This window comes from Vespa velutina, chromosome 3 (assembly GCF_912470025.1).
Source record: "Vespa velutina chromosome 3, iVesVel2.1, whole genome shotgun sequence".
In the NCBI taxonomy this organism is placed as follows: Eukaryota; Metazoa; Arthropoda; class Insecta; order Hymenoptera; family Vespidae; genus Vespa; species Vespa velutina.
Genome location: NC_062190.1, coordinates 6,094,520 through 6,118,052, shown reverse-complemented (window position 1 = coordinate 6,118,052; position 23,533 = coordinate 6,094,520). Strand labels below are relative to the sequence as shown.

The window sequence follows — 23,533 nt, the reverse complement described above, 5'->3', positions numbered from 1 at the left end:
AGATATTATCTCTTTCTCTCTTTCTCTCTCTCTCTCTCTCTCTCTCTCTCTCTCTCTCTCGATAGAGAGATATTTTTATTTTATGAAAATTCTTCCATAAATTTCTTGTCAATTACGTACAAGATTGAATAATAAAGGATAAAATTAGCACGAAGTATACTTAAGACTATTTTTAAATAGATATCTTATTTTGAGCTTCACATTTATTAAATCTACCATAACAAACATCTCTCTCTCTCTCTCTCTCTCTCTCTCTCCTTAACTTTGATTCCGAAAATGTAATAATGTTTTTTAAATTGTAATCTTTTTTTCTTCGAATATATTGCACAAAACATTGAAAATAACGTGTTACATTGAAAACGTGTTACATTGAATGATATGATATTTTTTATCCGACAAATTGAACAGAAATTTATTTAATACAATACGTTTACAGATATATACGTACATGTAATACATACGTACGTACGTATGTGTATGTACGTTGATATAATGAAATATTTCAGATGAAAAATTGTCCTACGTGAAATATTGCAAAATTTTACATTGTTGAAACGAATAAAAAGTTGGAATCGTGAAAAGTGTGTTAGAAAGATTATAGCATCGAGGTCTCTTCGAGTCTCACGAACTAAAACTTTCGTTGGATGGTCGTTTCTGTCGTGTTATTAGCTTCTCTCGTCAGGAGATGCGGTTAAAGTGTCAGAGCGCGTTGATTATAGCAAAGAGCTCGACTCTCGGATGCGTATGTACAAGCGGGCAAATATTAACGGCAAATACTATATACGTATTCGTGGTCTAGCAAGCAATGAGAGGTGGAAGATTACGTAGAGTATCCCACGGCAGGTACTTTTGGATATCCTGATATTTATTTAGGATTCAAGTTGATGGCGCGTAAAATTTACTCGCTATATTAACCGACCAATCCATTCACTGATATTTGCATAATAAAAACGGTTCGAGTGAGTCGTTGGACTTTCTGTCAAATTAATCGTACGCAATGCAATTTAAAATTTACTTGGTCGCAACGTAGAGTAGTTAAGTTGAAAGGTATGACTTTTTCGAGAATTAAAATAAATTTTTATTTTATTTCATAAATAAACTTCGGGAAGGAATAATAAATCGATTGTATAGTAATTTTATCACTCATCATTATTGTTTTACGTTATTCCAATGCCGTCTATATGTAATTTTATTTTCTAATTATCGTTGATAATAATAATCATATATATATATATATACACATACATAAAATTCTAAAGTATCTAAAAAATGTCTATGACTTCATTTTAAAACATTGAACGATCTACTCTTCCGTGTAATTATTTTTCCTATATACATCCATAATTATGTAAGAATATATATATATATATATATATATATATATATATAACATATAGCATATAATTTCTCTCTCTTTTTTTAATCAATTATAAATTTTCTGCATTGAATAATGAGAAAGTATCGTTTGCATCAAATCTTCGTAAAGTTGATGCGAACGGAAAAGATTATTCAGTTTAAGGGATTTGATAACGTTATCGCAAACGAAGTAATAACTTGCGAAGGTAATATCAAGAAGGTTGTTTTCTGACGGTGATAATCTTCATCTGTTTCAGACGACCTCCTTGACTCCAAGGATAGAGCGAACGTCGTGCCCGACGAGAGCAAGAACGGTGAGTCACTTTCAGCCAATCTTCAAAGTTTCACCGCTATGGAGTTTTAATTGAGTGTATTTAGTATTCATTGGCGATTGAGTTTAAAGGATTAGGGAGGGAAATTACGCGGATATTCTCACGAACCGCTAACGAACTATGCCTCTGGACCACTGAACTATCTCTGCTTTTCTCATTCTCTCTCTCTCTCTCTCTCTTTCTCTCTCTCTCTCTCTCTCTTTCTCTCTTTCTCTATCTCACTTTCTCTTTCACTTTTTCTTTATTCCTCTCTCACTCGTTATTTGTCGCGCACCAAATACGATAACCGATAAGATGCTTCCATAGTTTGTTCGCTATTATAAAAGAACTCCCTCGCAGTTTCTTCTTTCCTTCCACTTGACTATTTTACTGAAAAGCCTCTTCTCTATGCCTTTCACCCTCTCGAAGAATTCAATAACGGCATCGCCGATTGTCGGAATCGTTCTAGTGGAATTTCATGATGACGCAACTTATAATATATAAATATATGTCCATATGTATACATATATGTATCTATCTATGTATCTATGTATAATCATGGGTCATCTGACGAGATACATATATACATATATATCTTTTTCCTATTTCGTTGTATATATCATTTAGGTTTTCTTTATTATATTTTTTTCTTCTTTCAATTTTATGAAACGACGAACATCTTCAAGATCGATCTTCTGTAACATAAAGAAGATATCTTTATTTTCAAGATGCTTTTCTATTTATATTCTCTATTATCCTATTTAAATGAGAAATATAATTGAAGTATGTACAAATGTGAGTAGTCGATTCATGGTATATCATATTTTATCAATTTTTCAATCGTTTATCGTAGAAACATCATAATCATTAAGATAACAACGTATCGAATATTATTGCGCGAAATTTTGTCCCACTTTATTATCTTCATCCCTTTTAAATTCGACGTAATTAATGTTTATTTGTTTCATTGATTGTTATCGTTGATAAACAGAACATAAACGTTAACTTAACGTATCGAATATTTTTTTCTTTTCTTTTTTTTTTTTTTTTTTTTTTTTTTTTTACAAAGAATTTATCTTCATTCGCAATGTCAAAAGTTCAAAAGATACTCGAACTTTTTCGTTAACTGATTCTTTTCCTTTTCAATTGTCTCCTACGAGAATTCGAGCTTTGTAAACGGGGCCGGGAAACTTCGTGTGTTATGGCACGGTCCCTTAAGGACTCTTCTTGTAATAAGGTACGAAATGTTTTCTCGCGAAATTTTAACTCTTGGGAATTTCCGAGAAAATACATGCACACGATGAAGAAGAAGAAGAAGAAGAAGAATAAGAAAAAGAATAGGTTAGGTTAGGTACCTTGACATTAGAAGGTCATTATTTAAAGTAGGTCGTATATACTTGGCTCCGTTGATATATCCCGTATCACTGTCTACTTAATTTTTAAATTTCGAGAGATCGGTGAATCGAGAAGATACTTGAAAAGTAATAAATTTCATCAATATTTTTTATACTGTGATTTCTTTCCCCTTCTCTTCTTTTTTTTTTTTTTTTTTTTTTTTTTTTTTTTATTCCTTGCCATTCTTAAGTACCTTAAAATGGATCCTTTACATTTACCTCGTCTCGAATTTTCTGCTAAGTCTGTAAACCTTGAGAATGAGAGAGAAAAAGAAAAGAGAGAAAAAAGAGAGAGAAAGAGAAACACAGAGAGAGAGAGAGAGAGAGAGAGAGAGAGAGAAAGAGAAAAGGAGAGAATTGAATTTTCAAGCGGCTTATTCATAGGAGCTTCTTAGAAAAGCGTAGTTCCCCCGAGTCGTGTATTATATTTTTCCTATTTTCTTATCCCACGACGACACAACAAGTTTCCCTTTATATCTTTACGACATATACTTTCGCTCGACGTTTTCTACTGCTTCGATACATGACGAAAGTATTTACGATAAGAACGAAGTACCGTGAAACCCAACCCAGTAAGAAGGATTATGATCTTTGTTGAGGTAGAGACGTTACATCTTAAAGATATCTTTGTCTTTCTCTTTCTCTCTATTTATCTACCTCTCTTACTGCTTATTCCCTTCATTTCGGTCTTTTTGCAAATCCCTTCATCCACGTGTACCTCTGTCGCTCGTTACGTGCTACATTAAAAGAAAGAAAAAAAAAAAAAAAAAAAGAAAAAAAAAGGTTAAAATCAAAAATAGTAACTTCTTATCTCTCCTTTTCAACGTTTGCCCTTCGTCCTTTGTTATCACAATACAAAAGAATGATCTAATACAAATCATTTCGTACCTTTCATATCACCCTGAATTAGGTTTTAATATTTTGGTCTCTTTGAACATCTCTCTCTCTCTCTCTCTCTCTGCAAATCATTGAACTTTTCTTGAACTAAACTAACTTTTTATCACTTCTATCGTTACTTTTGCAAATTTTATTATTAATCTTTCCCTTTAAATGGCAAGAATTATTATATAGGTAATATGAAAATAATGAAGGATTTATGATTACAGACAATTCGTTCTTAACAGTGTGAATGGTTAATGACGAATCCTAACATTTGACACGAAGGAAAGAAGATAAATATTACGATATTAAGATAAGATAAGTAGCTTAATGAAAGAAGGACAATATCTCGGAATTGTCGTGTATGTTATCGGTTGGTAGTTTTCGTTCTGAACGCCATTACTCGGGGGAAAGCCAGTAGTGAAGCTTTGGAAGAAGATCAATGGCGAACGTAGCAATCCATTTGATCGTGAGTTCAAATGTCAAAGGTTACCAATCGGAATGAATAAGCTCGAATAACATCGATAATTAATAATTATTTATTAGAAAGATTTCCCATGTGCTTTTCAAATAATACATATGTACTAATATCTACTGTCATTGATAATTTATCATTGAAACGTAATAGTAGAGACAATCGGATTGATATCTGATGTAATCACGAAAGTTCTTATATTTGATACCATTTATGGAAAAATGTTTACACGTTTACTCGTGAGACCATACAAAAAGGAAAATCCTAAGGAAATATGTACACGCTTATATAAACGAGAGTCTCTGAGAATGTCCAACGTGAAAACGAGGCCTTTGTTGTACGCTTGAGTTCGTAGAAACGAGCGAAAAGCAATTAAATAGTTCTGTGTTGCCGAGATATGGAGATAGAGTAATTTAATTTGGCAGCGAAGCAAGGTTTCTCCCATCCTCATCTCCACTCTCTCTCTCTCTCTCTCTCTCTCTCTCTCTCTCTCTCTCTCTCTCTCTCTCACTCACTTACTCATTCTCTCTCTCTCTCTCTCTTTCTCCATTTCTCTTCCTCTGTCTTTTACACATCCTTTACCACTTCCCTTTGCGAACTCCCACTTTGCAAAACAAGCGATAAGAAGTTCCTCTATTCGGTAAAGTCGCTTGGTTCTTTCACAGGTCGGCTAACAAACGAGCGGAAAATTTAACAAAGACCTTCGGGAAAAGCTTGTCGACAATAATAGACGACGTAACAACAATGACGGGGCAACAACGCGACATGTCTGAATTTTTTTTATTCGAATTTGATAGAAACGTTACGAGCATTAGACCTTACGGAAGTACCGAAAGCAAGTTAACAGGAAGAAAATTGGATCTCTTTTTTTTTTTCCCCTTTTCTTTTTCCATTTCTTTTTTTTATTTTCTTTTTTTTTGGGCGGGGGGGGGGGAGGATGAAACAGAATGAAAATGGAATAAAACGAGAGAGAAGATGTAATTCCTCGTAAGATACACTTTTGTGCGGGGAAACGTCCGAGTCCCTTTCGAAACTTTACTTCCGCGGTACGAACTTCGTGCAACTCAGAATAATTAATTGTAAGAGGTAATGCAGCTCTAGGAATTCATTTCGTGATTCTATGACTTTTAACGTTCGTCTTGATGGTATTAAACTCGAACTATTTCCGTTAGAAACTTTTGATTGATTTCAAATTTTAATATATTTATGTACAACGATCTTTTATTTATCCATATTTAAATGATTATTTTCTGTAATATATCTGTCATTAAATATTCGTACGAATAGATGTATCTGTATTTTTTATTTTTATTTTTTTTTTTCGATTCTTCTGAAATAATTAGTACAGAATATTAATATAAAATATTAATATGTATATATATATATATATGTAAGTATATATATGATGTTCTAGATTTAAACGATCAAACTTTATCGGTATATTCTATGATTAGAAATAAGAGAAAGAAAATGATTGTATAAACATATATCCACGAATGCTTTATAAAAAAATTATAACAAACATATGAAAACTAAGAGCATTAGTGAGTTCGTTGTTAATAGATCATAATGTAACAATAAACCAACAGTATTAAGAATTAATTGTAAGGATTAGTGATACATTTACTGATGAAAAATAAGGATGAAATTCGGAGAGTGATAAACTCAATATCTCCTATAAAGTCAAGCTTGAATTCGAAATGGGAGATCGCCTTTTTGAAATGGAAACATAAATCAACTTAACAATATTTGCGTTTATAAATTGTGATATAAATTGCATTTTTATTAAAAGAAAAAGACATTTTTTTCTAATTTCTCTTCAAAAACCATATTGGTAAAATTTGATCTCTCTCTTTCTCTCTCTCTCTCTCTTTATATATATGTACAAATAATTGTTCTGTTGCTCCTTTATTTTAGTTTGACGTTATCTCGATTATAATTTTATGTAACCATCTGTTTCAAAAATTATGATTCTAATGTTAAAATAAATGTTATTTATATATTTATATATTCTTTTAAATTAAGTGATCAAGTGTGGACACGTACATATATTAAATAAAAAGATATTTATTATTAATAAATAATTAAAAAAAAAGATACATATATATATAAATAAATAAGAAAGGATTTTATTAATTAATATTTTTCTTGTCTAATAATTGAAATATAAAAAGGATTATTTTTTTAAAATGAATTAAATTTATCAACGTAATAATATCAACGTTATCGAATCATAGTATAGCTTTTAATTTACATTTTCTCGAGAATCACAAACAATGCATAATCTGATTTATTTAATAAAATGTTTAATTTGTATCTAAAATAGAACAAAATGTTGAAGTAATCTCTGAATTGTCAAATTTGATAAATATTTATAATTAGAAACTTAGTTTCCTATTATCCTGAATATGTTTTTCTAGTTGTATTTCACGCTGATACGATCGCGCCTTCTTTCTCTGACAATGAGCGGAAACTCTCTTAAAGCTTAATCCTAAAAGCTGGATTTAAGCTTTGCAAGTTCTACTATGTTTCTCCACCTCCATATGGTGCAAATAATCGTCCTGTTGCTCCTATTTTAGTTTGACGCTATCTCGATTATAATAACTTTTATGTAACTATCTATTTCAAGAATTATATGATACTAATGTTAAAACAAACGTTATTTATATACTCGTTTAAATTGAATAATCAAGCGTGGATACGTAAGTATGTTGAATAAAAAGATATTTATTATTAATAAATAATTTTATTTTCCATGGATAAGATAGAAATAGAAAAGTTTGTAAGTGAATATTATGAAATACAGTCATTTAAATCGTATTATGAGTTTTGTTTCTTTTTTCTTTTTATTATTACTGTCAAATATAATGATATAAATATATATATATATATATATATATATATATAAATTATAAAGTAAATGAGGAATGATATATTTATAAATTAAATTTTATTTTATACATTAATGAATTAATAATAAATTTGTATCAAATAAAAGATATAATATAAAATATTGTATGTAATAGAATTTTGACGACTCTCTCTCTCTCTCTTTCTCATATCGAATTAAAATAAAAAAAATTATAAATCGGCCTTAATTGTTGCCTTTATGCAAGAATTTATATAATCCCTTAGAATTACATTTATTATAATGTTTAGCATTAAATGTTTATTTGTAACTTAATCAAATTTAAACAAAATATAGAAATATTTAAATATCAGAAAAAAAGCATGGAACATCATCGATGTGATTCATGATGTTTATCAAAAATATAGACTTAGGTTTCTCGAAAGAATCGTTTAATGAAAATGATAATAAAATTCTTCTTTCGCATAGGCTGTACTATGCGTTAATTTCGTTAAACGATAAATAAGAGAAATTATTTATAATATGATAAATATATATGAACGTGTAAGATTGATAGCTTATATGAAAAGGAAAAAAAAATATTTTCTCAAACTTTTTTACCAATTTTATATACAGTACCATTCTTTCATCTTCTTAACAAACTTTGAGGAAATCATATTTCATTTCTGTCAAATTCTGCTGTTGATTCTGCCGTCCAACCGATGCCTCGGTAGTTTTGGCAGAACGAAGAAAGTATCTAAAAGATGGAATTCTAGATCGTCCTTTTTGACCAGTCCGAGTTTTCGAGTGGTACATGTAAGAGAGATAAAGAGAGATACACAGAGAGAGAGAGAGAGAGAGAGAGAGAGAGAGAGAGAGAGAGAGAAAGAGTGAAAAGTAGTAGTAGTAGTAGTGGTGGTAGTGGTGGCAGTAGTACGAGAAACGGCCTTCGAGCTTTTACGATCTCAGTAAACCGCTTAGAACTTTTTCTGACTGATAACTCTGCCCTAGCTCTTTTCCACCGTCAAAAAGCTTTTCTTTTTTCCACTTGAAACGTTCTCGTATTATCCAAAGTCGTTTCTACAGGAGGTTCGGTTGCAATAAACGCGCGTCGTTTTTTAAGCTCGCGTGTTCTCATAACATCATGTTATATACCATTATACGTCATTGACACGCGAGAAAAGATTTTCTTTCTTCTTTTTCTTCTTTTTTTTTTTTCTCCTGAAAGTGATCGGTCATGTAGGAGAGAGTGAAAGAATAAAGTAGGGAAAATGAAAAAATGGGTTCTCTTTATACACACACACACACGCACATTTATATCTGTATTTGGATGTTCGTATTATTACTGCATATTAGTTTCTTTTTTTCTCCTAAACGATACGAACCATGAAAAAGATGAACGAGGAAAAGACTTTATATATCTAAAAGACTTTATATACAACTTGTTCTTTTTTTTCTCGATAAACTATATTAGTACGATTTATTGATTACGATCGATCTTTAAGACTTTTAATAAACTTTTAAACGTATAAAATTAATACTAGATATTCTTTTTTGTTTTTTATTTCGTTTTTTCTTTTTTTTTATTTTTTCTTTTTTTTTTAATAATACGGTAAGAATTCTTACGTACGAGTTATGTTTTGCTACGAAAAAAATCAATGACTAATATTAAACATTAGAAATATAGTTTTCGTAAAGTTTCGTGTTCTACCATATGGTTACAATATTTTTACTTGTTGACTTTTTACTTCGTACAATTGTTCGTTTGGAAAGAGTGAGAGAAGGATAAAAAGATAGAGATAGAGAGAGAGAGAGAGAGAGAGAGCAGTCGAAAAGGACTGTATTTTTTTATGTGTGTGTTTGTTTGTGCAGATGTGTGTGTACTTATACAGATATAGATAGTGTATCTAGCATCGATAAAATGGATAGGTCGTCTCGAATTCGATGTGACGATCCTTTTCGTTGAAGAAAACGTGTGGATAGGGGCGGCATAGTAGCAAGTATGAAGGTAAGGGGTAAGAAAAACGAAGGAGGTTAGAAACGTTTGGAGTTACGATATAGCGAGATAGAAAATTGCGTCGTGGGATTCCGTGATAAAAACTTGCCGCGTCGGCTCTCAACGCGTTCTCTGAATTTTCTTCCGTACGATACCGGACTTACCTTTCGCTTTATAATCCGAAGAAAGTAAAAAAGAGAGAAAGAGAGAGAGAGAGAGAGAGAGAGAGAGAAAGGGAGAGAGAGAGAGAGGAAAATAGAGAGAAGAAGGGTAGGTTTTTTCATTCTATGCGAATAGAAGTAGCGAAGGAATTTGTTTCCCTTTATTCAATCTTTTTTTTACATTTTTTCTTATTGTTGAGAAAAATATTGTAATATAACACTTATTTATAATTTATATTATATATATATATATATGTGTGTGTGTGTGTGTGTGTGTGCGTGTGTGTGTGTGTATAAATTAATATATATATATTTAAAATATAATTTAAATGAATTTATTTATATGTATATTTAAAAATCTTTAAATAGTATAAATTTATCTATGTGTTTTTTCTTATTCTTTTATAAAAATTACTAGCTATTAGTTTTCATTTTATAAAATTTGTTTATAAAATCTGATATAAAAAATGTAAATACATTATTAAAATCTTTCGTATTTTGTTGTATTTAAAATGAATTAAGAATGATATATCGTTCTGAATGAGAATCTGTTGGTTGAGAAAAGATAAAATAAAATTTTTTCTTTTTATAAAATTGTACAATTCCTTGATTACATTGCTACAAGAATTTCTATCTTCGCGAATTATCGAAGATAAAATCGAGATACGGTTTTCTTGATTTTAGAAAAAGTATCAAAAATTCTATTCTCCGAAAACAATATCTCAAAAATTCTTTTGAGTTTCAAGATAAAACTTGTCCCATAAATATTATCATATATACTATTGTAATAAATATATTAAACAAAAAATACAAAACCATCAGGTAATTTCGATATAAAATACGATATATTTAATATTCCATAACAATTTCTAATAAGATAATTACATTATAGACATATGTACATATGAACATACATATATACCGTGTGTTTACAATCGATTTATACATCTAGTAAGTTTCCAAGAAGAAACAAAAAAAAAAAAAAAGAAGATATTGAAATATATTTAAAAAAAACAGCCTATCATAAAAAATCACGAGGCGATGTGACCGCTACATTTTTATTTTTCTCTTCTGTTTTATTTAGGACGTTAGTATTAAATCATGCTGTATCAGAGTGACCAATTAAATCTTAACGTTACATTTTAATTTTTATTAAATATAAATTTCCTACTTAATATTAAGCAATTGTACAATTATAATGATATCGTTTTAACAATAAAAACATTCGCGTTAATTAAGAACAGTGTTAATTGATCGAAGTGCGAACGAACGAAAGTTTTTATCGATAAGAATCGAAGTCTTATCGTCGATTTAGTCAAGTTTTTTATTCGATATACATACATAAATATGTAAATAAATTATTTCATTATCGTCATAATGCATCATATAATTATAATTACCTCGTTTCGATGTAGAAACATTTGCGTTAAACAAAATAGGTGTTAAATGGTTAAAAATCCAATAGAGAACGGAGGAACAATCTTTTGGTAGGTCAATTTAATCTATTCGATTAAATATAAAACATTCTACCGGTAGATTCCGCCAATTAGGAAGTTGTGTCGAAAACTTTATCCGGAAAGTAATCCTGGAAGTACGGTTGACCGCGTCGTTATCATCGTCCCCCGGGAAATTTACAGTTCTTAAAGGATTCAGAATGGTGTTCTAGAATAGAGAGAGAAAGAGAGAGAGAGAGAGAGAGAGTGAGTGAGAGAGAGTGAGAGAGATGGAACAACGATGGACGTTCGAGTGGCGTGAATCCTAACGAATTCATTCGTTAAGAACTTGCTTCGTATGAAAGTATATGATGGTATTAGTAACAGCAGTGTTAGTAGTAATAGTGATAGCACGGGTGTACTGCTTACTTTCGTTTGTGCGACCTCGTTTCGTGCTAATAGCAATAAACGAAATTACTTGAAGCAGGAAGAAGCAAACTGGTTCTTCTTCGAAACGAGGACATTGGACGTTTGTTAAATGTAAACTGACGAATCGAGAAGAAGAGAAAAAGATCTAAGTTAAAGTCTAACAAAAAAGACAAATTCACCCCTGTCGATTTACAGAATCTTAGTGAGCTGATAAATATAAACATAAATATATATATATATATGTATATCTGAAAATAATTATAAAATACTGTAAAATTTTCATTTTTCTTTTTTGTTCTCCTTTTCTTTTTTTTTTTTTTTTTTTATGCACCCTTCTCGTCGTTCGCCAATGATCGTCGTTCGAAGATTTGCGGTCATAGATATCAATGTTCGTAGATTTTATCAAATATTTCATAACATTAATTCTTTTCATAATAAATGGAATTACTTTTAAATGTATCATTGAAATAATTTAATATTTACGTACAAATATAATAAAAATGATATGCAATGAGGATGATCAGGGTGGTCGAAACGTTTAACGTCGAAATAGTTTTCGTTAAATAATTATACGTCCTCGCAGCTCGACTTTAGTCGCTACGCGAAGAAGAAAGAGACTTTGTTGGCAAACTTCTCAGGCGGAACTGGATTTCAAAGTACTCGACGGTACGACACCGGCGTCATTAATTCTCAACGTAGAAGAGGAGGGTTCCAACAACGCTTAACGTATTCTACCTTAACGGTTGTACTCGTTCTCTCTCTCTCTCTCTCTCTTCCTCCCTCCCTCCCTCTCTCGCTTTGTGTCTCTTTAGTATTATCGGTTAGATCGTTCAAAAACGTTGCCACTATAATAATATTAGTAATAAACATTAAATTATTATATGCCTTTATGTCGTAATCCTTTGGCTAAACCGATTAAACAATGAAACCAAAATTTTCATTGTTTTGTTTACTAAATGCTTATTATTTGAACCTACACAAATAATGAATATATATATATATATATATATATATATATAACCATATAATAAATATTAAATGAAATATTAAATGATTAATGTAGAACAATGAAAATTTATATACTTACGTATAAGTAAGTAGTATACACTTGTAAATAGATAGCTATATTATAGTGAACAAATATTTACATAGGACAAAGCTCGTTTGGATATTCTGAGTAAACTCTCGTAATAACTCTCGTTTACGTAGTTCATGCGAATGCACCTTTCAAAAATAATTTTAATTATCGACCACCAGTACGAGTCCCTAGAGACAATTTCAAGCAATCTATTATTACGACAGAAGATTGAGAGTTATTTTTCTTCTTTTTTTTTTTCTTTTTTTTTATTTCAACATTGAGAAAGAAAGTTTCCGAACGAGTACGACCCTTTACCATACTTTTTCACCTCCGCCCGCCGTTCCTTCTTATTTCCTTCGTCCTTTATCCTTATTTCTCTTTTCGCTTATCTATCTCTTTGAATTGTTCAAAAAAAAAAAAAAAAAGAAAAAAAAAAGAAAAGAAGAGATAGAAAGGATAGGATAAAAATCTTATCTTCTAAACGATAAATTCATTCACGGAAGCTCGATAAAAGTTTTCTCGATGTGAACTCGTCGTAAGACGAAACGGCCAATAAAGTTTGATATTTTAAAATAAAAAACGGAAGAAAAGAAATAGCGGGATGAAGGAAAGAGCAAAGCAAGTGGACAGTACAGACGCTTGTGATATATGAGCTAGCCGGTGGGGTCTTCTTTTCTCTCTTTCTTTCTCTCTCTCTCTCTCTCTCTCTCTCTCTCTCTCTCTCTCTCTCTCTCCCTTGGTCATCCTCGTTGGCCATCGCGACGCACGTTTGTACGGTCCTACGTTCGTACGCTCGTGTGTTTATTTCCCTAGACGGGTTGGGAGTTCCGTCGGGCGCCATTACGATCTCAGGGTCATGGCAATTTGTCTCCGTTAATGCCGTGACTCGGTCCCAACCACGCGCTCATTGCGGTTCGCGGATAAATTTCAATAAAAAAATTTGCCGCAGATAGGCCCCCGTAAATCTCGGCTCAAACCGGCCACCGCTGTTGCTTCGGTTACCGGCGCGTTTTATCGGTCGACGTAGATATCGAAAAATGTAAAATATTATTTGCGATGGGAAGGGTAATACATATGTGTATGTACTTTGATTGCTTGCTTTTATTTTTATTCATTTATCCTACGAACGAAAGAAATTGTGGAATGAAAGTGGAATGAAAAAAAGGATAATTTGTCATCGTAAGTTTTTTTTCTATCCTTTTTTCTGCCTTTCTTTCTTTTTCCTTTTTTTTGATTTTTTTTTGATTTTTTTTTAAATCATTCTTCATTACTCGCTTTGATTCTCTCTCTCTCTCTCTCTCTTTTTTTCTTTTTCTTTTTTTATTATAATACCATGTGAATTCTCACATCCGCATTTCTCATGCGCATTAATGCTAATAATAATACGAATGAAATCAAAGGAAACGTTCAAGAATACAAATGTAAATTTATTATTTCTAATGATTTTATGTCATAAGAAAAATAATGTATAAATCGAATTCTAGTTATAGAACAGTGTTACGTCTCTTTTTACTTGAGACGTTCAGAATACTCGTATATCCTGAAACATTCTTGGATATGTCGAAAGAGAAAGGAGCAATCAATCGGAGTCTCTAGTTTCTTTTTTTTTCTTCTTCTATCTTTTCAGCTTCTCTTTTGTCTTTCTTTTTGTTTCACTCACAGGAACATCTTCGAACGCGTTCGAGATAGTTTTCACAGCCCCTAGAACTCTTTCCGTGTATCTCGGAAACGTGTTACTAAGGGTCTCTCTCTCTCTCTCTCTCTCTTTCTCTCTCTTTTTCTCTCTCTCTATCCTTTTCGTTTTTTCCTATTCCATACTCTTCCTCGACTTGCCTGACACGTAGAACGAACAAATTTCTATTGTATATCGACAATCGCCCTAGCGAACCGTACGTTGGAGACATAAATAACGAACGGAGAATCTCAAGGAACCTGCAGTACCAACCCTAACCACCACCACCACCATCACCACCATATTCACCATTATTTCTACCCCTTCTTATATTCGAAAATTCAATTTTGATAACGCTCGACAGAAGCTCAGACTCCTTCTCCGATCCATTTATATTCTCCTCCCATTTTCCTTAACGTCCTTACTTCTTCTCTCTCCCTTATTCTCTTTCCTTTTTATTTCTCTCTCTCTCTCTCTCTCTCTCTCTTTTTCTCTTTGTCTTTCTATTTTTCCCTCAGTTTTTATCTTTGTTTTTTTTCTTCTCTTTTTCTCTCACTTGCGCTTACAGTTACAGTTCGAACGAGCGTAATAATAGATCAAATTGCAATTTTATAACCTCGAATTTTCAACGTCACGTCCGTTCCAGACTCTTCGTCCGTTCGTTTTCGTGAGGAAAATCGCTGGATAAAGATTTACAATCACAGAAATATCGTTCTCCCAATGGACACTGTAACGTAACCATTGAGAAAGACATTATTTATCGCTTCTATTCGTCGTCTCTGAATTCTTTAAATAACACCAAAATGTGAATTTCGCGAATATTTTTCTTTCCTCTTATTTTTTTTTCCTTTTCTTTCTTTCTCTCTCTCTCTCTCCCTCTCTCTCTCTCTCTCTCTTCCCCATGAAAATTATCCCCTTCGCATCGATCGCACGTTCTTTTTTCTTTCTCTTTTTTTTTTTTTTTTTGGACCTTACCGAAGGTATCCCAGGACTCATTAATCTTCGAATTACGAGACTATTTCTGATATTTCACGTGAGATTCCTCGATCATTAAGGCCAGTACGGAATTGAAAAAATTAATGTGAAACAACGTGAAATCATTTTGCGACAGGACAATTAAGAAATCAAAGGTAAACCTGCGATAATTTTACGATCAATTTTTATAATAGTAATTATTGTCAGTCTCGAATAAAATCTGACTTAGAAATTGAACAGTTTTATTTCAATGGTCACGGAATACTTTGATTTTGTATATCTCGTATAAATCGTTATGTAAAATATTGAAAGAATAATTTCATTAATCTGACGAAAGCGAGGATAGGAAAATAGATACAAATACAAGGATATAGAGATTCAAAGTGAAATATGTATATAAAAATAAAAAAAGAAAGAAAGAAAAAAGAAAAAAGAAGAATTTTCCTTCTTCGTTATATAGAATATATAAGGAATATAGAATTCTAACTATATATATATATATATATATATAATAGAAATGGTAATATTAATGTCAAGTACTATTTTATAAATTCGATGCGACTGCTGCGGCATTCTATTTTAACTCGAGATCGCGAATCAGATTGAAAACCAAAATAATCTATTTCTTCTTATTTATTTTTAAGATCTCTCGTCGCAGTTTTCAATCGATTTTCTCTCCTTTTCTTTTTTCTCCCTGCTTTCTTTTTTTTTTTATCCTTTCATTTTTCCTTTATTTCTTTTTTTTTTTTTTCTTTTTTCCCCCAGGAAATGTTCCTTTGACGCGTTACCTCGTTTCAATATAACCACCATAATTCCGTTTGCGTTCGATAGGTTGTCTCATTAAACATGGTGGCCGCGTATGGATGTTCGTTAAGAATTCAGAAGGAGCGTTGTTATATCGTTCAACGAACTATACGATCTTTCCCGTAATTTAATATTCTCCAACGTAACATTTTCTCTCTCTCTCTCTCTTTCTCTCTCTATCTCTCTCTACCTATCTGTCTATCTATCTATGTCTCTCTCTCTCTCTCTCTCTCTCTCTATCTTTACTCTTCTTCTTCTTTTTTATTTTCTTCTTTCCTTTTATTTTTATTCTATTTCTCGTTCCTTTATAAAATACTCCGAAAAGTCGACGTCGTAGTTTTATTTTCATGGTACAACGCTTCGGTGAACGCAAGAGCATCTATCTTTTCACATATACATTATGTCTCGCGGACAAATTTCCTTTTAAACGTTCGACCGAGCGCGAATTGAAAATGCGAGTCTGCGGAAGGAAAAGTTTTAAAATACGACGCGAGATTACATTTTTAAGATTACATTAATGCGATCGATTCGTTTGTAGAAAGTCGTAGAAATAATAATTGTTTTCATTATCGAAATGAATATAATATTTGCATGTAATTCCCGTGCAATAGGATAATATTAAATTTTCTCGTTCGATTCATATCGACAAATTTTTATACCTTTTTTCTTTTTTTTTTTTTTTTTTTTTTTTTTTTTTTTTTTGGTAACGTTTAAATAAACACAAAACGAACGAATCTTTGTTAGACGTCGTAATTTTACGTTTTACATTATTAAGAAATGATTGAAATATACGATGTCATTTGTTCGAGCACAATAAATGAATCTTTTATAACGATTGGAGATAGAAAGTTATATAGAAACGTTGATAACGTATCAAATCATTTATTGGATCGATTCATAAACAATTTTATTTATAAGTAAGAAATTTATTAGGATAAAACAATACTTATTTATACATATGATATTTTATTCATCAGAGTTCGTAATTTTATCAAATTTTATGTAGTTATTTGATTTATTCATAAATAAGTAATGTTTCATTTTGAATTAATTAATTATTTATAGGTATATAAATATTTATTGATCAACATTATAAATAAAATATTTTATAATAAAAATTTCTATTTTTATCTTTTTATATAATTACTAGCGTATATTTTCCTCTGTTAAACGTGACGTCGTAGTTAAAACAAAGTCAAAACTGTAGTTTTAGTAGAAAAATCACAAGGGTACAGTGCGATATTAAATTTTATTAATATTTATTTATGCGCATTAATTATGAGCATTAAAATTTTAATTGTAGAATATATAACGTTTACTTAAGTTAACTTAAACTGTTTTCTTTCTTTTTTTTTTTTCTTTTTAAATTTGATTTCCAGTGATCCTCAATGTAGAATGAATTACATGGAAAATTTGATTTTGTTTTTTTTTTTTTTTCTTATTTATTAAGGATATAAATTAAATTAGCTTAAACTTTTTCAATCGGAACATAAATAATAATAACTAAACAAAATTTCATTTTGATTCGAGAAAAATATTAAGAATTATTTTTATGATATTACATATAAATACAATTTGTATTGATAATTTACATTGATTTATAAATAACTAACGTTTTATTCTAATAAACTAATTGTAACTAATTCGATAAAATGTATAATATCTTTTTATAAGAAACTATGTACTGGTACGAATAGATAAAGACGTACATACATTTTAGCGCCTTATGCATGGTTTCGCGTAAAACGTCGGTTAGCTAGGAGTATGGCGCGTTAACCGTTCCTCAGAAATTCAGAATGCATCGCGTTGAGTTTGCTTCTATCTCAGTATTAGGAAAAAGGAAAGAGGAAGAAAGAGAGAAGTGTATGTAGTATACATATATATATATCTACACATCCATCCTCCTTTTTCTATTTGCTCTCGTGATGGACCCCTGTACACATCGTAAAATATAAAATACGCAAGCACGAGCAAGGGTAGACCTTGTTGCAATTTTCATGAAACGTGCAATAATCTTTCTCTCTCTCTCTCTCTCTCTTCAATTTTTGCTCAATGATTCTAGCAACGTATCATTTCAGCAGACTATAACCATTCTTTTTATCTTACAGAATATCGATATTTTCTCAACGTTTACTCTAACGATCCATTATCTTTATTTATTTTATACACGCGTATAAAATAATATACATAAAGTTTTAATAACACATCCGTTAAATAACAAACTCGATTCCGATATTTACGGTTTATAATGAAGATTTCGTGCTCCAATTAAATTTATAATTATTTACTGATTATAATTATTCTACATCGATGTATCTTTATCTATAAATTGAAAACGTTGAAATATAATACATATTTCTACATCGTTCTTACTATGTGTGTATATTTTTTTTTCTTTTCTTTTTTGTTTTTTTCAGTTGTTTAATTCTCATTAACAATTTAGTGGTATTGTTATTTTAAAGGGAGAGAAAAAAAACAATAAAAAAAAAGAAAAAAGAAAAAAGAAAAAAGACATGAAATGATCCGATAATACTTATCCCATAATAGTTATACCAAGTTAGCCCTATTCGAACTACTATTCGATAGAGCGAAGTTTATCTATACTATGTATGTAGGTAGAAAGATAAGAGATGGGGGAGGAAGAGGAAGAGGAGGTGGCACACAAGACACGCTTGCTAGAGTACCTAATCGTCCTTCGAATAAATAGAGATAGAGGGATAATATAATGAGGTATATAGCGAAGGAAAGCTACATCCTTCTCTTTCTCTCTCTTTTCATTCCTCCTTCACTTTTACTCTTATATAAACGATCATCTAAGATTCTCATCCATCTTAATAGTACGCACACGTACTTAGAGAATTTTCATTCGGAATTCTCCTAAACGAGGCTAACCTGTCATTTAAGTAGATACCGAGTAACGCGAATTTGCTTTTGGAGCAATCAAGCGTCATATGATTTAAAGGAGATCGAGGCGACACGTTCAGCCAATTAAATTCGTATGAAAGGATAGATGAGCCTACGAGATAGAATACGTGTGTGGCACCACCTAGAAGCGGAAAATTAAACGCGAGTATGATTTTAGGCGAGCAATTTATATGTAAATGACACTGCACGCGCTAGGCTTTACCATCTCTCTGTCTTTGTCCTTCTCCCTCTCCAACCCTTTTATTCTACCCTCTTCATCTCTCTCTATCTCTCTCTCTCTCTCTCTCTCTCTCTCCCTCTCTCTCTCTCTCTCTCTCTTTCTCTCTTTATTCGTTGTACCCAAGCGAATATTTAATAATGCCTATTGTTACAGACTGTACGTGAAAATCAGCCTGTAGGCCGATCTCCAAAGATTTTCAACGGATTTTCCTAGATATTAATGATCCCTACTATTCTATATAAGAAGGAAAGAGAGAGAGAGAGAGAGAGAGAGAGAGAGAAAGAGAAAGAGGATTGGGAGAACTAGCAGGCTCCTTCGTAGTCTGAATCGGGAGGACAGAAATGCCGGCCGAAATAATGGCGGTCATGAATAAAGGGGCTTCTGCGAGCCTTTGAATCCATAGCGGTGGGCATCTATCAGCTGGAAAGAATAGCCCCGTGAAATCCGCATGCAGCAGCTACGTTCGAGCTAGCTTTTATTAAGCGTTCGCCACGAGCGCTGGATAGGGGAAACTTTGTTAGCTATGTTTCCAATGTGATTCGTTTCTTTCTCTCCTTCTCTCTCTCTCTCTCTCTTTCTCTCTCTCTCTCTCTTTCTCTCTTTCTGTCTTTTTTTTTCTTTTTTCTTTTTCGAACACGCGCGTTCGAATCCCGTCGGATAGTTAATTAGTCTTTTGGTACGAGTTGCACGATTAAAGTCGCGTTCGGATTCGCGTGATTTCGATCGAGCGTCGAAAAGTTAACATTCTTTTCTCCTTTTTTTTTCTCTTTCTTTTTCCTTTTTTTTTTTTTTTGTTTATCTTTTTTCCTTGTTTTTTTTCCTTGATGGCCATTACATCAAGGTAACGTATTTATCTATACGTACAGTTTTAGAAAGTAAATACAGAAACTAATTGTAAATGTCAAAAGTATTTCTTTTTTTGCATCTTTGATTTATATATATATATATATATCTTCAATTATTTCTCTTTATTTATTTTGGAATTTAGTTCCTTTGTTATCATTTGTTTTTCCTTTTGTTGTTTTCTTGTTTTTTATTTTCATTTTTTTATTTTATATTTTTTTCTTTTTTTTTTTTTCTTTTTTCTTTTTTTCTTTTTATGAATTATCTCTCTCCCTCTCTCTAGACATTAATTGAACAAAAAAATATTACATACATCGAATACCTTTTACGATAAAATGATTGATCGAAATGATAAAACATATGACACAAATGGCTTTTGCGTTTTAATTCGCTAATCGTTTATTTTTCGTCTTATGTTTCTCAACGTCTTCTTCTCAATTTTCTTCTTTGCTTTCTTTTTCTTTTTTTGTTTTAATATAATGCGTATTCAACATTTAAATCAGTAATATTACGTAATATTAAGCACTTTACATATGTTTATATATATATATATATATATATATATATACATATATACACACACATGCATGTTAGAGCATTAATTTGCGTGCTGTGAGCGCATTTTCGTTCGTTTTCGGTAAACGAATGAGAATCTACGAGACCACCACGACCGTAGATTAATCTGATTTGTTTGCTGGAACGTAAATAGGACGACGGACTCGTTCGAACGATAAAAAGATTTAGTTCGAACTGCAAGCGAGTCTTCTGGTGATGGGTGGGGGGGGTGGAAGGGGGAGGGTGGTTCAATTCCGTCTGTATGCGTGGATTTTAAAATCGACCTAAAACCGCGTAGGATGATAAAGAAAGAAAAGAAAAAAAAGTCATTCGATATTGAGTAGAGAGAGAGAGAGAGAGAGAGAGAGAGAGATACTACGTAGTTTTGCAAAGATTTATCTTGAGCTTCGACGAGCTTAGGCGTAATGCGTTTCGTGAAAAAAAAAAGAAAATCAAAAAACTTATGTCTTTTAAAAAATACGTTCGAGGAGCTTACATGCGTACTTACACGTATGTGTGATTTTAACGAAGTAATAATTTCATTAAAAAGTATATAGAGATTTATCTGTATTGTAGATATTTGTTATATTTTATACTTTTTATCATATTTAATATATAGTTATTTTTATTACTATTTAAAATTGTAGTTTGATGATGATTTTTAATGTAACACTATTGTATATTATTACGTTAAATATTCCAACCAAAAATATCAGAAATAGAAACAAAAACAAAAAAAAAAAGATTTGTTATGTGATTTTTTATTTTTTATAGTATAATATGATACGATTTAAATTAAGCCGCTATTATTAAATATGATCTTTTTATTAAAGTTTCATTATTATATTATTACAGTATATCCAATTAGGACCAAAAAATTATATCGATAATCTCTGTCTGATGTTTTTCAATATAAGATAATTGAATATAATAGATTTAATTTATACATTTTTTCTTTTTATAATATATTACTTTGTATATTTGCCATCAGTAATAAGCAAAAAATTAATGAAGTACGAATTGATGATCGGTACATATTTGTTAACTCTCTCCTATATATTAGTTTAATCAATAAGTAATACTGGAATTTTCAATATATTTTTTTTTTATTTTTTATTTATGATAAGCAACATTAAAAAAAAAAAATGAAAATAAACAATAAATAAATAATGACAATAAATAAACGACACTGTACTTAATATTAGTGATGTACTTAAAATAAGTGATGTTGGAATTTTGCGATAAAAAATATTAATGTTGTTTATTTAGATATAAACTTGTGATTATCTAGATATTCACTTTCAGATATTCTAAATAATAGATTATCTATTATTTAGATAAAAAATTGTGAATTTCAATATTTTGGCTAACTCAATTATTTATCTATTTTGAAATGAATCCTTCGAAAAATTTTATAATAACATTACTTACACGTATATAACATTGTTTTGATCATTAATTAAAATAATGTTTACGTTCATCTATAACACACAGATACAGATTCGCTCTATTTTCGTATTTTCATTATTATTTATCTCTATTCAAAAATAATATATGACATTAGTGTTTTGTATATGGAAAAAAATGTCAATGAACATGTATGTTTTCGTTGAAAATCAAGAGTAAGAGAAGAAACGAATTATGGACAGAGTTTACATCCAGTAACAGATACACACATACATACATACACACACACACACACAGAGAGAGAGAGAGAGAGAGAGAGAGAGAGAGAGAGAATGATGCAAATAGATGAGAGACGTACTTACAAAGAGAGACAGGAAAATTTTTTTTTTGTCATGCAAATTTACTTTCACAAGTTATTTCTCCACAAAGAAGAATATGTGGATGGCAGCATTAATTGTATTACTCTTAGCATGTAATTATCAGTAAAGTATATATGTTCACACACACACACACACACACACACACACACACACACGCACGCACGCACGCATTTCTATGTATATATATACAAAATATATATGTATATATGTCTGTTGTATTTAAAAAGTGGTTAATTTTAAACTCATTATAGTTTTCTATAAATGTACGTGTATGTTTATGTATATATATATATATATTTTTTTTTTTATATATGTATAACGATATATCATTATAATTCTTATATATATACATATATGTCAGTTATTAAACAAAAAGAAAAACAAAAGAAAAGAAAATATTTAATGAATTTCATAAAAAAAAGTATAAATAATTCAATAGGGATCAGCAAAAATTGATGCTGAGAATAAATAAATACATACTTCATTTAGATATATTATTTATGAAAATGAAAGAAGAACAATACAGTGTTTACTATGACTTTATAGTCATGAACATTGTATGAAGAAAAAAAGAAATGAGTTGAAAAGGCGTGAATGGTCGTTTGGTAGGCGGTTTTATTTCTCGATGGTTTGGAATGGTAAATAGGTTTTTATTCAAATTTCGCGTATACCATATCTTCATTTTTTTTTTTTATCCCTTTTCTTTTTTTTTTATTTTTATTCATACTATTATTTTTTTTGTTTTTTTTTTTTAATTTAAGTTTATTTCACTCGTGAATCTAGGAATTTAAATCGAACAGATGTAATTTGAAATTTCGTATAGACCAAACGAACAACCTATGCCAATTATTTACTTCTATGTCCAATTAATTTGCGTGAGAACGCAACAAAAATTACATCCTTTCATTCTATTCTACTTTTCTCTTCTTCTCCATTTTATTCCTTCCTTTTTTGATATTCAGTCGAAGTTTATTTTGAACCACTAGACAGAGAATTTTATCGATAGTATGCGTTGAAACTGTATCGTCTATTCAAAGTATTACATTTATCTGGATCATCTCAAGTACTTGATTTTCAGCCTTTTATCTTTCTCTCTCTCTCTCTCTCTCTCTCTCTCTCTTTTTCTCTCTTTCTCTCTCTTTCTTTTTCTTTATTTGTCTATATTCTTGTGTGAGTATGTGTGCATATCACAATGGATTTCACTTTATTTTATATGCAGGGGATGAAATAGTTCACATTTGAAACAACATCTTTACATTTTTTTGTTTCGAATTGAGAGCTAATGTTATTTTGAAAAAACAAAGAAATAAAAAGAAAAGACAAATTAATTTATCGATACAATTATCCGTAACATATTATATTTTAATTATAGTTTTCATTGCTTTCGCGTTG

The 23,533-nt window shown here is 30.7% G+C and overlaps 1 protein-coding gene across 2 annotated transcripts in view; it reads left to right on the top strand.

The window, feature by feature from the left end:
- LOC124947822 (cysteine-rich motor neuron 1 protein-like) overlaps positions 1-23,533 on the top strand; it is a 312,934-nt gene that overhangs the window by 47,505 nt on the left and 241,896 nt on the right. For both annotated transcript variants that reach the window (XM_047490490.1, XM_047490491.1), the window contains exon 4: positions 1,614-1,670. In XM_047490490.1, the coding sequence (XP_047346446.1) occupies positions 1,614-1,670 (57 nt within the window). The remainder of the gene's footprint in view (positions 1-1,613; positions 1,671-23,533) is intronic.